Below are 18,292 nucleotides of genomic sequence, written 5' to 3'. Positions count from 1 at the left end.
TGGGGGACAAAGACAGGAAAGACTGCAGGTCTGCGGGTTGGCTACCAGAAGGACCGTAAGTCTGGATCTGCTACCAGGGGGAACCTTTTGTCTGTGAGATGCTAATGAACTTAAGACAAGACTAGATGGCAAGCAGAATACAAGGTGTAGGAGTCAGCTGTCCAAGAGACCTTAGGTCTAGGATTCAGATACTGGAGAGGCCAGAGGTACTGAGAGTTGACTGATGGAGATACCATAGGTCTGGCCAGCTCTTGGAGGTGCTCATTTGTGTGCTCATGTCTATATGTGTATGAGATCAGCTAGCAAGCTTTGAGCCTGGTTAGCTGGCGAACAGCTGATCCTGAGAACAGGATCATGTTATTTGTGTTGTTTCACCTTCATGTGAGTGCTGGTCTTGTTTATGCGGTGCCTATAACAGCACTGGTCTCAAACCTGTTCGCGTTACCTGTTCTGGTTAGCTGCGGCTGTGCTTGTGCACAGTGGGACTACGTCCTCAGCCATGCAGCTCGCTGTACTTAGGGACAGGGAACCGCAGCAGCCAGGCTCTGCCTGGTGGGGAGCTGAAGATACTCTGTGTCCTGATGTCCACTACATTCAGCCTCTCGTAACAATACCCACCACTAGTTTTTCTACTTAGAGAAGCCCTGCCAAAATGTAATTAAGCTGGTAGAAAACTGAAGTGAGTTAAAACTTACCAAAATATATAGATATAATTAAATAACACATGCTTCATTTTTGCTTCTTGATACATGCAGGAAATCCAACTATTAAAAATATTGTTTCCTCACTGATTTTGCCTAAAAATAGATATAATGTCTTCTTTGATAGCCAAATTATTTCTCTTTGTTTTTCCTGAAGTTGCACAGATTTCAGAGGAGATATTGACTCGGTGAAGGCTCAACTCTTTCTCCAAATTGTTTGATAGGCTGACAAAATAGTCTGGAGGTATTTGAATGTCAAATCCATCATTCAAAACAAAACTATAAAGCAACAGTTGGGTCTCCTTTAGATGTAAAGAGGATAAAACACAGCAGAAGTCCATTTTCCTTTTGTATCACCTTTATGTACCATTCAGGTCACAAATACTCCTCTGCTTGCAGACAGCTGTTAGGGTTACTTTACATAGTCCCATTAAAATGTTTCTCTTTGACTGTTGACATTTGAAAAGAGAGGGAAATGGCTGACAGAAGAAACATGAGAAGTGTCTAGTACAGTAACACGCACAATGAACTAGAAAAACATTTTTTAAATTTCCTCTGAAATTTACCAATTTTTAGAACCACCCTCAATAGGAAACTACGTCATTTAAGTATGACTTCTTAAAACAGCAAGAAAGAAAAATTGCAGAGATGAGCTGCCTTTGAGTTTGTTTCCTTTTCAGCTTATAAGCTGTTAAAATAGAATGGCATAAAAACGTTTGTTGAAACAGCATATAGTTGTAATGGCATACGCACTATTAAAAAAAAAAAACAGGAATGGTTATATTTTTTCTATTGCATGGGGATTGTTATTATAAGTGAATACATAGAACAAGAAATATCCATTAGAAAATTCACATGCTCAAAAGCGTGGACCAGATGATAAAACACAGCTATGCTAAACCCACTTCACACTGTTGTTTAAGAAGATAAAAAGCCTCTTGCTGCTTGCTACCACTGCAGCTATTCTCTCCCCCAGCCCAAAATATTATTTATATTGGAAGAATTTGTGTTATTGCTTTCCCTTACTGAGGACTGTTTTTCTACAAATGGACATAATAAAATTACTTCTGTCCTTACAGAACAAGATAGAAAGCAGACTGGGATGCTCAAAAAGTATTGGTTTGCTTTATATCATCAGTGCAGGCTTTCTTATATTGTCTTGACAATTACTTCACCTCTTGTCATAAATTACCATAAACAATCTGGAACACCACAGGTCAATAAAACCTAGGTATGTTGTCAGAAAGGCAACTTCCTTGATTTGGGTGTCTGATGATTAGCAAATCTCAGGCTAAACCTTGCACTTTTCACCACCAAGTTAAAAGAGATTTAATACCTATCTTAAGTGAACATTATACCTCAGCAAATACCATAGTGAATCTGAATTGCCTAATTGTCTGGTAAGTGCAAGCTTAATTATATCATATATCATGGGGCCATTCACATTGTTTACACCCAAACTGTACGCTAACCTTAGTTTTAAAAACCTCCATTACTGTTCTGATGAAAATAATATCCTTATATGATCATAGTTCTTGGTCAAATGCTGGTACTGTTGCACCAGCCTGCTATGTGCGTGCTTAGTCAAACTACCATAACAGAAGGCAGTGATCTTGCTGGCACTGGAAACATCAACCGTTACGGTAAAGAAATGGATAAGTTTAGTTACTTTTCCAAAAGCTCTTAACACTCAGTTTCTGGGAGGTGCTCAAACTGCTTTTCCTGAAGTCACCTTTAACAAACTATTCTGTGTGTTTTAACAAACAGAATTGAGAAGCGCTTCCTGGTAAAAGACTCCACCAAGCAATTAGTAGCTTTTATGGAAGCTAGATGAAGAGAAGAATCTAAAGCATTTAGCAATTGCAAAGACCTTTATTGTCCGTACACTCCAAGGTCATGATCATTATTCCTATTATATCAGAGGACAGAAGGCAATTCAACAATTACAAGATTAAAAAAAGAAAAAGACATTGTTTCCCTGCCTTATAAGAGCCTGAAAATTCTGTGGTGCTGCCTTTTTGGACGTTCCAGTGACATAACATCAGGAGCTTGATTCAAAAACTGAATAATTGTTCAAGGCCAAGAACATAAAATGGGTAATTGTTCAAGGGAACGATGTGTGGGGAATGTGAGTGATGTGATTAGACATGGTGTCAATAAGGATTTCAGGGTTGTTGGTGAGTGTAATGTTTGATTTTTCTGCGGTGTAATTGACTGAAATCTTTCTCGTCATATAATTAAATCATTATTTTATCGTGGAAGCTGTTTCATCATATTAAGAAATGGACAGGCTACAAAAATACGAAGGATGACATAGCTTCTGTAACAGTTAAAACTTTGTATGCCTTGTGAAAAAGGCTGAAGCGTTGTGAACACCGTGCCTGGGGACAAACCTTTAGCTGTAGGTTCTGATTCTGAAATTTGTTCTGTTTTTTCTTCGCCATTAGACTCATCCACTTCTGCTACTGTAGTTAACTCCGGTTCACTCTTATAAAGCCTATAATCAGGACCCTGAGGAACGACAAGTTATGAGGTAAATAAACAGGCATTTTTATACGAGCATTTATGTCTTAAGACTCCAAACAGCTATTTTGTGATGACTCTGCTCTCACTTTAAGATAATGTTTCACTGTTCAAGTGCTACTGCAGCAGTATTTCTTTGTAGTTAATTTGAGTAACAGCATTTGCAGACTTTCAGAAATTACAGAAAAAAATTGCCATAAAAATGCGGAGGGGTTTTGTGGTTTTTTTTTTTGCTTTTAAATGGTCTTCAGGAAACAAATTTGTATAAGGCTTCAGCAAAAACTGATTCTGAGCCTAGAGTTTTTTTAAGAACTTGTGAGTAGAAGAATTTAGTTTTCTGAAATTTACTCAGGTACAGCGCATTTAAGTCTTAAGACATTTTATATATGCACAGAATATATGACAGGAAAATGTGAAGAGCAGATGATGGAGCTATAAATAAAACTAAGTAGCCAAAAGTGAAAACATAACACAAAAGTAGCCAGATGACAAAATAAAAATTGTGACTGTGCAAAGGAAGGGGGATGCTTCAAGAACAATGTGGCAGTTTAAGCCACTTACACAGTAAGATCCATTTCTCTGATATCCTTGAACTTGGTGAATCTTCTTTTCTTCTGGCAGATGTACTGGGCCCCTGCTATAACAGAGCAAGGAGCTGCTATCACTGGGCAGAGGGGGGATTATGGGAGGATGCTCTGTAAAGTCATAGGACCGAGGGAGTGGAGGACGAGGTGGGACTACTTCCTCTTCCTAAAGATTGTAGAATAGTCACCTTATTTAGATGTGTACACCTGTTACAATTATTTATAACTTAAAAAGAAAAATATATTACCATAGCTACACCAGCTATAGATTTTGGAATTAAAGGGACAATGTCACACTAAAAAAAAAGGCCAAGACAGCTTTATTTTCTTTGGGGTTTTTTTTGTTATTTTCTTTGCTTTTTTATTTTATTACTACCACCTAGACTGAGATACTTCAATAGTTTCATTATTTAGAATTGAAAATCTTGATAAGCTAACACCTGCACTTTCCATTGGGACATGTATGAACTCTCTGAATCATCCTTTTAAAAACTAAATTCAGTATCTTTTAAAAAGACTTGTATATAAATTAGACCTCTAGAAAGTCCTGTAAGCCAGATGTATATTGCATAAACTTTAGACAACCATGACAATGTCCCTTTAAAACTGTAACTTCTAGCCAGATTTTCAGAGGAACTGAACATTTGGGAGCTCCCACAGTTTCAGCTGTTCTTGTGGGTGCTCTGGCCATCTGAGAACCAGGCTCAATATGTGAATAGACATATAAAGCAATGTATTTCTTCCCATGAAAAGTGTGGTGGGTAGAAAACAAATCCATAAATCAGGGTTTATATTTCTAGGGTAAGAGCCTAGGGGAAGGAAAAGGTGAGAAATGGAAAAGAGAAACATACCGGTGAGAATATAAAGACACAGAACAAATGAAAGTGTTAGAATTACTAGTGGAGATACCAGTCTTTAAAACTAATTCATAATGCAATATTTTCACAGAAACATACTGAATACATACTTCAGGCATCCTTAAAACAATTACAATAATGCTCATTTTTATCATATGTATATTAGAAATTCAGTGATGCTAAAATGGTAAATATACTAAAACCATACCTCATTTTTATATTTAATAGCTGAAAATGTCCTTGATCCCATGATGCCTGTTTGGAGGGAGGGGGGAAGGCATAGAAACAAAGAGAAAAATTGTTTTCAATAAATAGCTTTTAAAATATGAACTATAACCTGTTGCTATCAAACAAATACACAAAGCATCAACTTAAAATAGATGATTGCTTTCTTCTTTTCTCAGCAATTGTACCATTTTTTCAAACATACAAAAACAACTATGGAGCTTATCCTTCAAAAATGTGTATGATCCAATCTCACTTCCTACGAGATAAAAACAATCAGTTTACCTGCCTCTGAAGAGCTTCTTTGCTGTTTATGTTTACTTAAACCCTCCATGACATCTTGAATTCTCCACAGTTCCTTCTGAATCTGAGCACGCTGTATCCCTGCTGACTCAGTCTGCCAGTAAATAAACAGCACGTATAGGCGATAAATTAGAATACATTGCAAGAGGAAAAAACTGAAAACCTTTTTCTTGCTTTAGACTACACCGCATATCCTTTCCCAATGAAGGAAAATAAAATGCAGTCATGACAGACACTCTCCTTTCCCATAAAAATGCAACATTCAAATATTGTCAGAAACAAAAAGTACAAGATTAAGTAATTTTGTAGTGTGTCAGTTAATTTGACAGCAATTTGCTAGTCCAAACTCCCCTTAAGAATAGAATTGTATCTACTGTCGCCAAAGAAAATCCAAGCAAACTTTGCACAGGAGACCTACATACAACAAAAGAAAAGGAATCATCAGTTCCAACCCTAAAATAGGTGGAGATGAACACGGTGTTTGTTTGCATGCTAGCATATAAACTGTGGGCCTATTTGCATTCACAGCCATGCATGCTTTGGACTGCAGAACACAAAATTTCTCAGCTCTTGGGCTTCCTTGTAATCTCCCTTTCATAGCTGCATAGAAAATCAATCCCTGGAGCAAACAGCCTTTAATGCCTCCCAGCATGGACCACACCCATCAGCCTATTCCAGATAATGTATGCACATCCGTGTGTGTATGTGTCTCTCAGAAAGATCTCCTTAGAAATGCAGAACTTACACTAACTGTCCAATCCTCCACAGCACAGCGAGCTAATAAGATACACGTCAGAACTCTTCAGATGTAAGACCTGAAGCAATGCTTAAAATATGTTTTATTATAATTTATTTTGATAGAATGATTTAATTGCATTTTAAAATGTACTGAATGGAAGGACTACTAATTGCTATGACTATGACTGTCATAGCAAGTAAGGTCTGAGAAAACTACCCCATTTTGGACACCATCACTGAAACAGAAAGAAGAGGCTTCCAAGACACAGGAAAACCAGTGCTGTAGCTTCAACAACTTACAAACTTTTAATTTCTTTTTATACCTTGTAAGTTAATGCGCCATGTGTCCCCCTTTTTTCATTTGTGTAGTTTTTAAACAAAATCGTAGAAATTGAAATGACTTAAATGTACTTTAAGACCTATGCCACACCTGAATTTCTCCAAGCCGTTCAAGTTGCTCCTGCATATGGCTCCTTGTTACAGTTACATCATACTCCAATTTATCATATTCTCTCCAAGCTCTTTCCAGTTCCTAAGTATATAACAAAAGTAAAGAATTACAGATGCATATTCAAGTTAAAAAAAAAAAAAAAAAAGGCTATTTTTCTTCATTCAGTAGCATGAAACTTCAGGAAGTAATGCATAAATAGATATCAGCAATAAATAAATATGTATTTTAGAGAATGCAATGTTTAAATAGCTTTTTGATTTTTCTAATGATACTGAATGGAATTCGAACAAACAGCATTTTGTCTTTTCACAACCAAAAGATAGGCAAGGGCAAGATCTTCAGAATATGTCTTTATAGTCAGCAGGCATGTGGGTCTTAAGCTGTCCTTCCACCGAGGCAGAAAACCACAAAAATGGATGCAAATTTGTCTCTTTTATCACACAGAATACATATGTGTGAGTGCACAGCATGTGTGTGTATACACAATATATTATGCAAGACAAATGTAAGTCATCCAACCCTGCCTGTAAGGTCACCAGTGAATGCCCCAGGCCTGCTGATACACCATTATTTTACATATGTGAAACTACAAACAACAGAAGGGAGAAGGTGCAAAAAGAAAATCTTCTTTGAGGTCAGCTCTATCATCTCACTTTTTAAGCCTACGTCAAGCAATTTCTCAATTTAGCATAAATTAAAAAGTTAATGAGGGAAAGTATATCCTGAGGATTTCCTTTCCCCTGATTCCCTTTTCCTTGTCCCACCAATTCCTTTTACAACATAGTCTAACGTTCAGCCTAAAACCAGTATTTCAGGGCCTACTTCGTATCAATTTCACCACAGCAAACCACTGGAATTTGACACTGAAATACGTTTTTGAATATATAGTTAAGTAGGCAAAAATGATTCTTTACCTTGTCATTTCAGCGTAGAAACCATCAAGAAGTGGAAAAGGACAGTAAATAGCAATTCCCTTCCTTTCCTTTGTTTGTTTATTGTTTTGGGGTTTTTTTTAGGTTTTTGAAAGTGCATGACTTGAAAGATCTTTTAAATATAATGGCCCACTGTTAAGACAGACCACGACAGTATAATCTTTTCTTCTTTTCATCCTGCAGCTGCTTTTGCTTAAAGTCACCTATCTGATCAAGTATCTGATAAAATTTGTGCTTGCTACTATTTTGCCACCACGTAAAATAGCTTATTTGCATTATTTACTACTTCTGTAATCAATTTTTCATACTATAAAGATGAAAATTACCACACCAATTAAGAGTCAGCATGCACTCATTCCTGGCCAAAAAAAAAAAAGTGAAGAAAGACTACTCGAAGAATACAGTGAAAAGATCACTTTCCAGCTGCCTTTGACAAAAATATAAGCAAGTAAAAGACAACTGAGTTTTGCTGGAACGTAAGGAAAAATAACAAAAGACAACCCAATTAAGAATATGAACATGAAGATAATCGTTTAACACTTCATTGAGTTTTACTGGGAAGAACGTATTACTTACTGCAGTAGCTCGCGATACTTCTCGACAAGTGCTAAGGAGTCCGTTCTGCAAGTCATCTCTCTGTAAGACTACATTTTGTATGGCTGCGGGATTATCTGCATTCATTTCTATCTCCTGACTTGCTGATAGCAAAGCTTGCTCAAGCGTGTACTATTATAACAAAAAGAATTATTTTTAATGTTCTGCATCATTGGGCTGATTCTCATTTTATTTCAGTTACCAATGTTCTGATAATAAGCATGTAAAATAACATCCACTTTAGGTAATAAATACAATTGTCCTACTTTCTCCTTGTGTAGCTGTTGAAGCTTCTCTTCCAGTGCTTGTACAGCTTTATCTTGTTCACATAAACGGCTAAGCTTAGCCTAGTATAACAGAAAATGATCACAATTAGGATTTCGTTTTTAACATCTTCAGCAATCAAAATATAAAACTTGATCAAATCATTACAAGAATCTATATAAAATTTTATTACCACAAAATGTGAATTCTAAAACTCTGAAGGCATCAGCGTTGTATTTTCAAATTAACCTAAAGAAACCCTCTTAAGATATTATGAAGTAAGTGTTATAACCTGAAACAGCGTGGCTCAAAACATGTAATTTATGATTCTACAGCTAAATCTTTACAACTTAATAACAGGTATTAAATACCATTTTAATTTACATATTCCTCAGTATTATAAAGAATATTGCATACATTCCCAGTTTTTCCCATGGTTCACTTCAGGTTTTTAATAGTTAGTTACTAATACTATCCATGTTCTGCTCTGTTTTACCTCTGATCGAGGCTTGGCTATGACTAAAACTGTTCCACTCCAGCTCCAGTTTGAGCAAATAACTGTTCAGTGCACCCTAACCAATTTGAACCAGTTTACTTTTCTATTTGAACAACTCCTATGGTTCATTTTGTGCTGCTCTGACTTTTTAACTCTAAGATAACCCTGGAAGCCTGCTTTCTTTTTTACTCTTAAAGTAACATCCCTTAAATCAGCATCTCTACTCTTAGTTGCATTGTGCAAGAATGACTAGACATGCATATGTATGCATATACAGTATGACTATTTGTGCGTGTTTTTCACCACCAATTTTAAAACTGACTTTAAACACCAAGCCCCTTTTCTTTAGTAACTAGCAACCCAATACTCTGAAAGGTAACTACCCATGCCAAATTTCAGTTTTGGAACATCGGTCATATTTCCTGAGAAATTACATCTCTCATGCTCATAACTGAACTACAGCTACAGTTTTTCGCTTCTAAAGTAATTAATTCCTTTCTAGAAGCAACTCACCTTTGAACAGATAGATATAATACTTGAAATTTCAGCCTAAAATGTAATACTTCCTGCAAGTTAGAAGCTTATTACAAAAAGGATCTTATGCCCCTCAATTTCACAAAGCAATTTCTGTTGGTAATCACCTATATGAACTGTGTTTCAAACCCAGAAGTCAAGGGGAAAATTATTATCAAAATAAAGAGAAATACCAACATTTCCAAGAAAGAAATACAAATGACTTACATCAATATCCAGCTCTTCAGTTCTATATTTGTATAGTGTACCCCTACATTCTTCTTGTGTTAACTATAAGGAAGAATAATATTGCCATAAAACAACTTAATTGGACTATGAAAATGAAACTACTGTTCAGTTTAAGAGTTGTAATACAGAATTCAGCTTTTGCTTGGAAGTCAAACATACCACATTGAACAATATATTTTTAGCCAATAAATATTAATGAAGGTAAGTAAATGGAATGTCAAGCAGACTGTCAGTAGAAAGTTGCATTAACTTAACTGGCTATATTTCTAATGCAAACTGGATTTTTAAAGATGTACAACTAACTCAAACATGGATTATGTAGGAAGGTGAAACTGCCAGAGTACACCTAGACACAGTTATGCATCATTATGTAAGTTTTCTTATGTGCATTCTAAATACAGGGACTCATTCTACTTGGAATTAACCATTCTAGGCCCACTAAAGTCAAGTGTATTCACAAGGCAGATATTCTAATGTGAATCTGAAATCAGAACAGAGTGACCTAAGTATACAAAATATGTGTAAAATATCTCATTACAGACATATGTCCAATAAGTGCCGCCGAACACCTTTCTGCCTACTTTTTCCATATGGATTCCCTCCCCTCCAACAGAGTATTCCCAGAAATGCCATAAATGGAAGCCCTTCTGTTTTACCTTTGGACCTAGGCAAACTCGTCTCCCCATGCCAGTCAGCATGTAAGGTATCCTCGAACTACTTTCATACAGCTCCTCCCATTAAGTTCTTAACTCTTTCAGTCTCTGAACTGACCAGTAACAAGATTTAAAAATATTTTACATGAAAAAAGGTAGCTCCCCATTTTAGAATGGACTGTCGCATACAGTAACTACTTAATATCCTATACAGCAAGCATTGGCGTAACACTATCAACCTTCATATTCTATTTAATTAAAAACACATGTGCACTGAGTCCCAACATAGATGCTTTCCTTTCATGTATCTGTCATAATCAGGTCATCGTGACTTAATAGTGCAAGAAAGACTATAAAAACACAAGTCCATGTTAAAGGACACTTATAAATAAAAGGACTAGGGAAGGGTTAATCAGACAAGCATTCCAAACATACAATAAATCTCCAACACACTTAAGTGTTTCATTTCAAGACATTATGTCCACATACCTCATGCAAATGCACCTGGTGACAATTTAAAAGTATGTATAGTGTATTAAAACCACACAGTAACTTTCTTTGAAATGGACATTTTACGAAAACAAGTGTTGGAATATGAAAAAAGCCACAGCACTTTTGCACCTCATGAATGTCACAAAAATTAAGATATCTATTTAAACTCCTACTATTGTGGAGTTGTAGTTTTTAACTGTTGATTTTATCACAATGAGAGAAAAATGAGGAATGGAAATATTTGAAAAACAAACTCATAAACATGGCCAAATGTCTTTAACTTACAGAGAAAACCTAGTTATATTTCACAACAGAAAGATTCTACAAAAGAGATATTACCCCTATTAGATAAATACATCTTCCCAAGACACTGCTCAGCATTTTATATGGCTTGCCTGGAAAAATGTAATGTTCTTTTTTCAAGCCAGTGTTTTTTACACTTTTTTTTTTTTAAAAAAAAGAGGCATTTTTTTTTTAGCATTTCAACCTTAATTATAGCTGAGTTTAAAATAGCTTGCCAATCCAGCATCCTTATCCCTGCCTACCTCCTAAAAGGAACATATTTTAAGAATTTGGAAAATGAAAACACATTTTCAAAGAATACTATACACGTGCTAATTCTTCTTATTAAAATCCTATCACACTTAAAATTGCTGCCAGCTTCTTGCTTTTGTCAGCAGTACTAGTTTCCCACAATAGGCACTGCTGGAGAGCCACTTCATTTCAACATTTCTACTGCAACATTTTACGTAGACTTAACGCGAAAACTCTAAAAATAGTATGAAACACTTAATCCATCTCTGACGAAACAGCATCTCCTCTTTCCACAGCACATCTATAAATCAGCTTAAGGCAAAAAGTGCAGAATGCTATTCCATCCTACTGGAATTATGAGAGGAATTGCAGTAGACAAAATGCAATTACGCATTACAAGCAAGGTTAACAACCTCATAACCCTGGAAAATGCATTATAAGAGCTCCAGCGATCAAGTTATCGAAATGTATTTTATGTCACGTCCAACAAACGCCTCTCACCAAATCGTTCCTACAAATACTTTAGCAGGACAGTAATTTCAGAGAAAGAGTGCCACCTACTGAACCACTGACGTGACTTGCTGCTGACTTCTACACTTTTCCTCGACATTTGCCTACCCAAGTACAAAAAAGTCCATTCCTCTTAACGTGCTGAAATACACTGCACAGCTCCCAAACATTAAGGACCAGCACCCTGAATACCTACAAACAGAACTTACCATTTTTGAAAGGCAAACTGCGCATGCGGAGTTTGGCCAAACATGTATCTTACATGTGAAAAGGTAAAGTGACCTTAATTGAACCTCCATCTGTTAGAAATAATTTGTCATCTACTTTACAGTCCCCCTGTACAGTCCCCATCTCCGTCAAATGCCAGTACCAGACGAATCATAGAAGTGGATAAATCCACCACAATGGACACAATATAAGATGTCCTTAGAGGGAAATTTCTTCCCAAACAAATGCAATTAGGCAAATCTCTCTCTGGAGACATGAGCGGTTAAACCTATTTAAGCAGTCAATATTAAAAACATTTAAGTGACAGTATTATTTCATTACCTTATAAGCTATTTTCAGATTCTGCTAACCATTCTGATTCAATAAATGGCAGGAAATTTCACACCCTGAGAGCACACTAAGCATCTCTGCAAGATACTGCACTTTGGAAATTAAAACAGGACAATCCAGGACATTTTGTGGGGAGCACGAGGTTAAAGTCAGACTTCCAAGAGGCTTTTTTTTTTTTTTTTTTTTTAAAGTACTTCTTACTATCAGGAAGCAGGGCAAATGGGCATTTACCCCACAGTAAGCAAGATTCTCCTCTAATTTTGCATAATGCGACAGATAACATTTCAAATACAAATTGGAAATAGAAAATTTTTAGCTCAAATACAATCATCTCATGTTCATAACAAAACCTGAAAAAAATTTCTACCTACAAATCTCAAAATCTAATATGCTTAAGTTTAAATGTATACAATTGCTATACTACTACTACTACTACTACTACTAATAAAGTATGCCATAAACAAGATCTCCCTATCCTTATAGAAGCAAAAAATCAAGGACTATTTTTATACGTTTTTAATGTATTAAGAACAATTATCCAAGCAAAGACCTGGATGTTAGCTTGTTGCACTCAGATTTTCATTTTTCCCCCTTTAGGGAACTCACACACATAAGAGGAACTGAGGATAATTCTACTTTTTAAAATCAGCATATACTGCTTTAGAAAACAAGATTAAGACTCCTCACCTCATATTAGAAAGAAGCAAAAAAACCCAAGGTAGAAACGCGTCCAGGCCATAAAAAGCCTCTGTTTTTCTTGTCTGTACAAATGGAATCGGTGCCCTGGCTTATACTTGTAAATTTACAGTACAGTCTGTAGAGCAGACTGATGTAAGTCAAAGTGATATAGGTAACTGTGAAGATGTAACAAATCACAAACAAAAATGTCTTTTAAATAACACATTTGAAATAGTACCTATTTTAGCTATTTTACTAAAGAACTATTAATCATTACAAACAAACAGGAAGCAAGACACCTTAATTTTTAATTAAATACAAGCTTTTCTTGCTTTCCTTTGCTTAACTCTGAATGAGCTTAGTCATAAAACTGAACTGAAGCAAAGAAAGATCCTCTACCCATAAGGAATGGTTAGCGTCATCAGAAACTAGTTTATCATCTTGACAACAAAACAGGTTTCAGTCGCTTACAGAGAGGCTTCTCCCAATTGTTTACATTTCTTTAAAACTGCAGTGGGTAAGATGACTGGTAAAACCAATTTATTTTATTTGAATAAAAAATTATATGTTGTTTAAACTTTAATTAAGATGGCAGAATTTTAAACAGGTTAGTTTTGCATCACAAAACTTTAGAAGACTATTTAGGCAGTGAAATTTTGAGTGCATTTTTATCCTTTCCTGGAAGTCAGTTTATGCAGTATTTTGTATAGGAAACTTCATCCGTGAAAGCAGAAGGTCTTGCTGTTCTCCAGTTTATGCAATACATGGGTGCTCCTGCACAAGCCTGCCAACATGTCGCAAACGCTCGGACCTGAAGAGACCACATCTCTAGTGACAAAAGGTTATTCAATCTTCATGACCTGTTAGATTCACTGTTTCTTTGACAAGAATGTCAAAGAAGGTGCTTATTCAGTGTCAAATACAAAGCAGCAGGTATGTCTACGAGGTGAAGGCAGTGCTGGGTAGCGATACCTTAGCTGACAGCATAGCTTCATCAAGACAGCACTCTGAAATTTATTGGTAACCCTAAATAAGTGGGTCAACTAGCCCAGGCACAGCTATACCTCAAATGTGTCTATATTAATATTAGAAGCTGAGCTAGTTTACCCTGACACAGCCAAAGCACCTCTGTTCATTATATATACATGTTGACTTATGTGTCTTACATACTCTATTACAGAAAACTGATTTGCTTTAAAAAAAACCAACAGCTAGGCTTCTTTAAAAAAACTACAAAAAACAATTTCAATTAGGGCTTGAGGGCACCTTACTTCTCCCATTCCTCTCCCAAACAGTTCCTTCAGGTTCCATGTTAAAGCTCCTATTTTGCACACAGGAGCACAAATTGGATGATCCTGAAATCAAAGTCACTCACAACCCAACTTCCTTTGGAAAGCTGAGATTTTTCTTGCAACTTCTCTGGATCACGAGCAAATCTACAATGTAGAGAGTTGACTTCCAAAAAAAAAATGAAACATGAAATTAAGCTGCAGCATTTTTTAGAAACATGGCAAAGCATTAATCACTAATAAATGACTGTTTTACATGGCAGAACGTCTCCTTTTCTTCAAACTATGCAACATTTATATGTCATTTTGGCTCACAAGGGCATAAATGCAAGTGTAAGGGAACTGGTCAGATACTCCCTTCTGACTGGCAGCCAGAATCGCACACCTCATCTGCTGCAAACTGCAATAGTCGTTTAAGTAAGAACATCATCTTTGTTGCGGTTGAGGCTAGAAACTTCTTAAACATTCCCTGATGTGACAGGAGCTATTCAGTTAAGCCTCAGTATCCCTAGGACACTGCAGTGCCAACAGATACGTATTGGCCATGCTCATAAGTTAATGCAGGTCTCAACTCACAGACAATATTTCCATTCACATTTCTGGTGGTTCTTCCATCTTACCATTTACAACCATCACTAGATACTCTGTAAGTGTACATGATTAAGTCTGCTGTGACTTTATGAACAGACACTGCCTTTTGGATTTACAGTCCCCAGATCAAAGTAATTTTGATCCTTCCTTTCTTCAGTGGCTAAAGGCTTGGTAGGTGCAAACAAAAACTTGTAAATCCACTTCCTAGAACAAAACAAAATTGCCAGAAATGACCAGGTAAACACCACTCACATGCTTTTGTAGTGGTCAAAAGAAAGAAGCACCTTTGAACACTAATTGCAGAGAATCATGCTAAGACAAATGTTGGAAGCTTATTAGAAGTTTCATGAATTTACTGGACACCTGCATAAAACATCAACTAATTAAATAGTCTAGACAGAAAAAGTTATTCAAAAGGGTACATTTAATACTTAACAACAAAAACGCAGCAAAAGCCATGCTAACGATATTGCAGCATTTTATAAAGCATGGATGACTTGTGGTTTTCCAAAGCAAATAAGAGAAACACCAATGTTATGAATAATTCTGAGGAACAACCAAAACTGTCACTAAGGAAAATTTTCGCAGATGATAAAGCAATTTCATTCACTATCCAAGACCTTACTTGCTGGTACAGTTGCGGTCTTAGCGCCGAGTTCTCAATCATAGTGTGAACCATGGTGATTAAAGGTTCATTCTCTTTCATCTATTTCAAATCAGGAGGAGCATACAGCAAACATCAGTTTACAGCATGGCTAGATTTGAAAGACGACACTGTAAAATATAGCCTCTACTTTAATTTTTTTCTAATAATGCAGTAGATTACATTTTATCCCATGCTTTTTATATATTCCATCATTCAGTAATATCAACATCTGAAAAGTTTAGTAATATCAAACAAATGTAGCAAAACCACATAAATGCTCAAAACCAATGTAATATTTATTCACCAACACTCTCCCTTTTTAAAAATAAAAATGCTTAAAATAAGCCCAGCTTTGCACAATATTGAAATGAAAAGTATTATCGGATTATGCAATAGGACAACTCAAACCTTTATCAGAAAACCTTTTAAATTATAGATTTAATAACTCAATGTACCTTAAAAAGATATAAGTATTCCCAGCCTCTGAATATTGAAGCGAGGTTTAGACTTATTTTCATGTATCACAAAATGCCTTTATATACGGCATTGATTTATATACTTAGGAACTTTGAATCATTACTCACTGTATTTTATCCACCCCCATATATGGGCGTGAAACTATTTTGGAACTGGTCAGACATTTTCTATAATGATTAGTGTTGATACGTGTGCAAATGTCAAAACCAGATACTTTGATTATTACAATAAAAATAGCATACATTTAGGATTTCAGAAAAGTATGCAACACAGACAATAGTATGGGATTTTTGGTTTCAAAAAGGAGACTTTCCTAACAGTAAGGGAAAAATTATGAAAACAGAGGGTTTTCCTCTCCAAAAGAAATTGAAAAGTCACTTAATGCACAATCCCCCTCCGATTTCTGTTGGAAACTTGAGGACCTCTTCAGCAATACCTGTTTCAAGTATGGTTACACAGGAAGGAAGTGCGTGTATGAATATTTATGATCTTTCACTCTGTCTTTGTGTATGTATATGCACTCACCATGAATTTGCATGGCAAGGTTTTGTTTCACAGACTGAAATGCAACAGAAAGCCTGAGTTTTTGATGCCTTTTGGAATTTATTGCCCCTAATTATTTAGGGAAAAACCTAACTTGTACATTTGGAAAAGTATTTTTTTTTCCTCCTTATGGGAAACACATTTTTCTTGTTATAGATAGAGGACCTTTTTGTTGTTGTTGTTGTTTTTTATACGTAGGAAAGTCTGATCAGCTGCTACGTTAATCACCCAACAAAGAGTACCTTATCTTAAGAAGTCAAGCTTATGATGCTCTGTTCAAGGCAGGAAAAAACCCAAACAAGCAACCCCTCCCATTCGCTCCATCATCTACAGTACACATAAACAGAAAACTAGAACTGACACGAGAAGTTGTTCTCCCTTTACATTAAAATTTTGTCCAGAGAGTGGGTGCACCGGGTGATACCAATAGATATCTCAATAGTAGGATCAACAATAATAAGGTCCAAAGCCAAGCAATCAAACTACAGCCAACTGAAATATTCGTAAAGGAAAAATTGCTCTGAGGCTGAAATATTTTATTAGGAGTATATTGGTTTAGATGCATTTTTATTAGGAGAATTTCAACAGCCTCAGGCTCTTTGGCTAATTCTTTTTTACAATATTTCAAATTTTTCCTTTCTGACCGATAACAGACAACACTGGAATTAATTTCTGTGGAACCGTTCAAAGATTGTTTTCATCCAGATTAGAAAAGAAGCAAAGCGGATTTGCTCAAAAGATGTTCTGAAGTAACGTTTTGTCCTCCAGCCAGCTCCAACTTTGATTTATAGGACTTCTTCCAATATTTTTACCACCATTGGTACTTAACTGTGCTTATCTAACACTGTTTGCAAAGGCCAGTTATTTCCAGAAAAGCTCCAGTTCCTTAAGCCCTTATGGAACAAAGATCAAAACTGAGATAACTGGTAAAGTAATGCCAGCCAAAGAGCCTTTGTAGAAGTCAAATATAGTAAGTTTTTTTTCCCCTTTAGGAAATAATATTTCAAAAAAAATACTGACATTTAACTATTGAGAAGTTCAGTTCTTGAGGGAGTATATATCTGTCACAAACCTTCTGTTAACTAAAGCTAGCACACACACAAGGCAATGCGTACTGAAGAACTAGCAAAGTAAACCAGCGTTACGTGGGACACAATGGCAAGTCCCATGCTCTAAAAGGTGAAGAGGATACCTATTTTGTGCTCTTAAAGCATTATCATGAGGCTATGCCCAAACTGAAGTTGGACACTACTCACATTGAATAATTAGCTCAAAGAAAAATATGTGCTTGTTCATAACAGAAATAAGCCTTGATTTTCTCTCACTTCAGGAAAAAAATATTTTGTACAGTACAGGACACCTTTTAGATCCTATGTACGATACTAATAGCATTATATTCATACAGTCTCTCCAATTAAAGAAGTCACAAAAATTGGAATTAAGTTTAATTAATTTGGAATTAAACCAAACTGAAGTGTGAACTGCCTGATGCCACACAGCACTAAAACCAAGTAAAATCCAGTAGTCTTGGCTTTATCACTTTCTATTTCTAGTAAATAACTCTTTCTCCCCAGAAGTGATGCTTCATCTTCGCTTTTATCTTTACTGATGTAATATATAAAAGCATTTTCCAGCTGGAAACAATGAAAAAAACACCTCCTTGACTTATGCTCTATATGAACAGCTACACTATTTATGAGCGAGCATCTGAGTGGGTATTTTGTGTTTAAAACTGTAAAGCCAAGCTATTGACAATTTTTCTCTTCCTTCCTTTCCCTAAATTCTCTTCCGTGTTTGATAAGACCCTACACAGATGACATTTTAGTATGTGCTGTTCTGGTGGCAGCGATCAGCTGGAATAGCGGCTCCCTACGAGGACAGTTGACCTCAC

The 18,292-nt window shown here is 36.0% G+C and overlaps 1 protein-coding gene across 17 annotated transcripts in view; it reads right to left on the bottom strand.

Moving 5' to 3' along the window:
• Nucleotides 1-18,292, bottom strand: part of PLEKHA5 (pleckstrin homology domain containing A5) — a 176,037-nt gene that overhangs the window by 15,035 nt on the left and 142,710 nt on the right. For 4 of the 17 annotated variants that reach the window (XM_076342275.1, XM_076342265.1, XM_076342418.1 and 1 more), the window contains 9 exons: nt 15,361-15,441; nt 9,410-9,472; nt 8,175-8,255; nt 7,891-8,040; nt 6,362-6,463; nt 5,176-5,287; nt 4,874-4,920; nt 3,786-3,974; nt 3,095-3,212 (listed from right to left, as the gene is read on the bottom strand). In XM_076342275.1, the coding sequence (XP_076198390.1) occupies nt 3,095-3,212; nt 3,786-3,974; nt 4,874-4,920; nt 5,176-5,287; nt 6,362-6,463; nt 7,891-8,040; nt 8,175-8,255; nt 9,410-9,472; nt 15,361-15,441 (943 nt within the window). Of the gene's footprint in view, nt 1-3,094; nt 3,213-3,785; nt 3,975-4,873; nt 4,921-5,175; nt 5,288-6,361; nt 6,464-7,890; nt 8,041-8,174; nt 8,256-9,409; nt 9,473-15,360; nt 15,510-18,292 lie in introns of those variants that run through there. The other 13 variants (XM_076342427.1, XM_076342285.1, XM_076342385.1 and 10 more) reach the window with 5 other exon arrangements.

This window comes from Aptenodytes patagonicus, chromosome 1 (assembly GCF_965638725.1).
Source record: "Aptenodytes patagonicus chromosome 1, bAptPat1.pri.cur, whole genome shotgun sequence".
Lineage (NCBI taxonomy): Eukaryota > Metazoa > Chordata > Aves > Sphenisciformes > Spheniscidae > Aptenodytes > Aptenodytes patagonicus.
The sequence above is the reverse complement of the archived record's forward strand: the minus strand, read 5'-3'. Positions and strand labels throughout refer to the sequence as shown.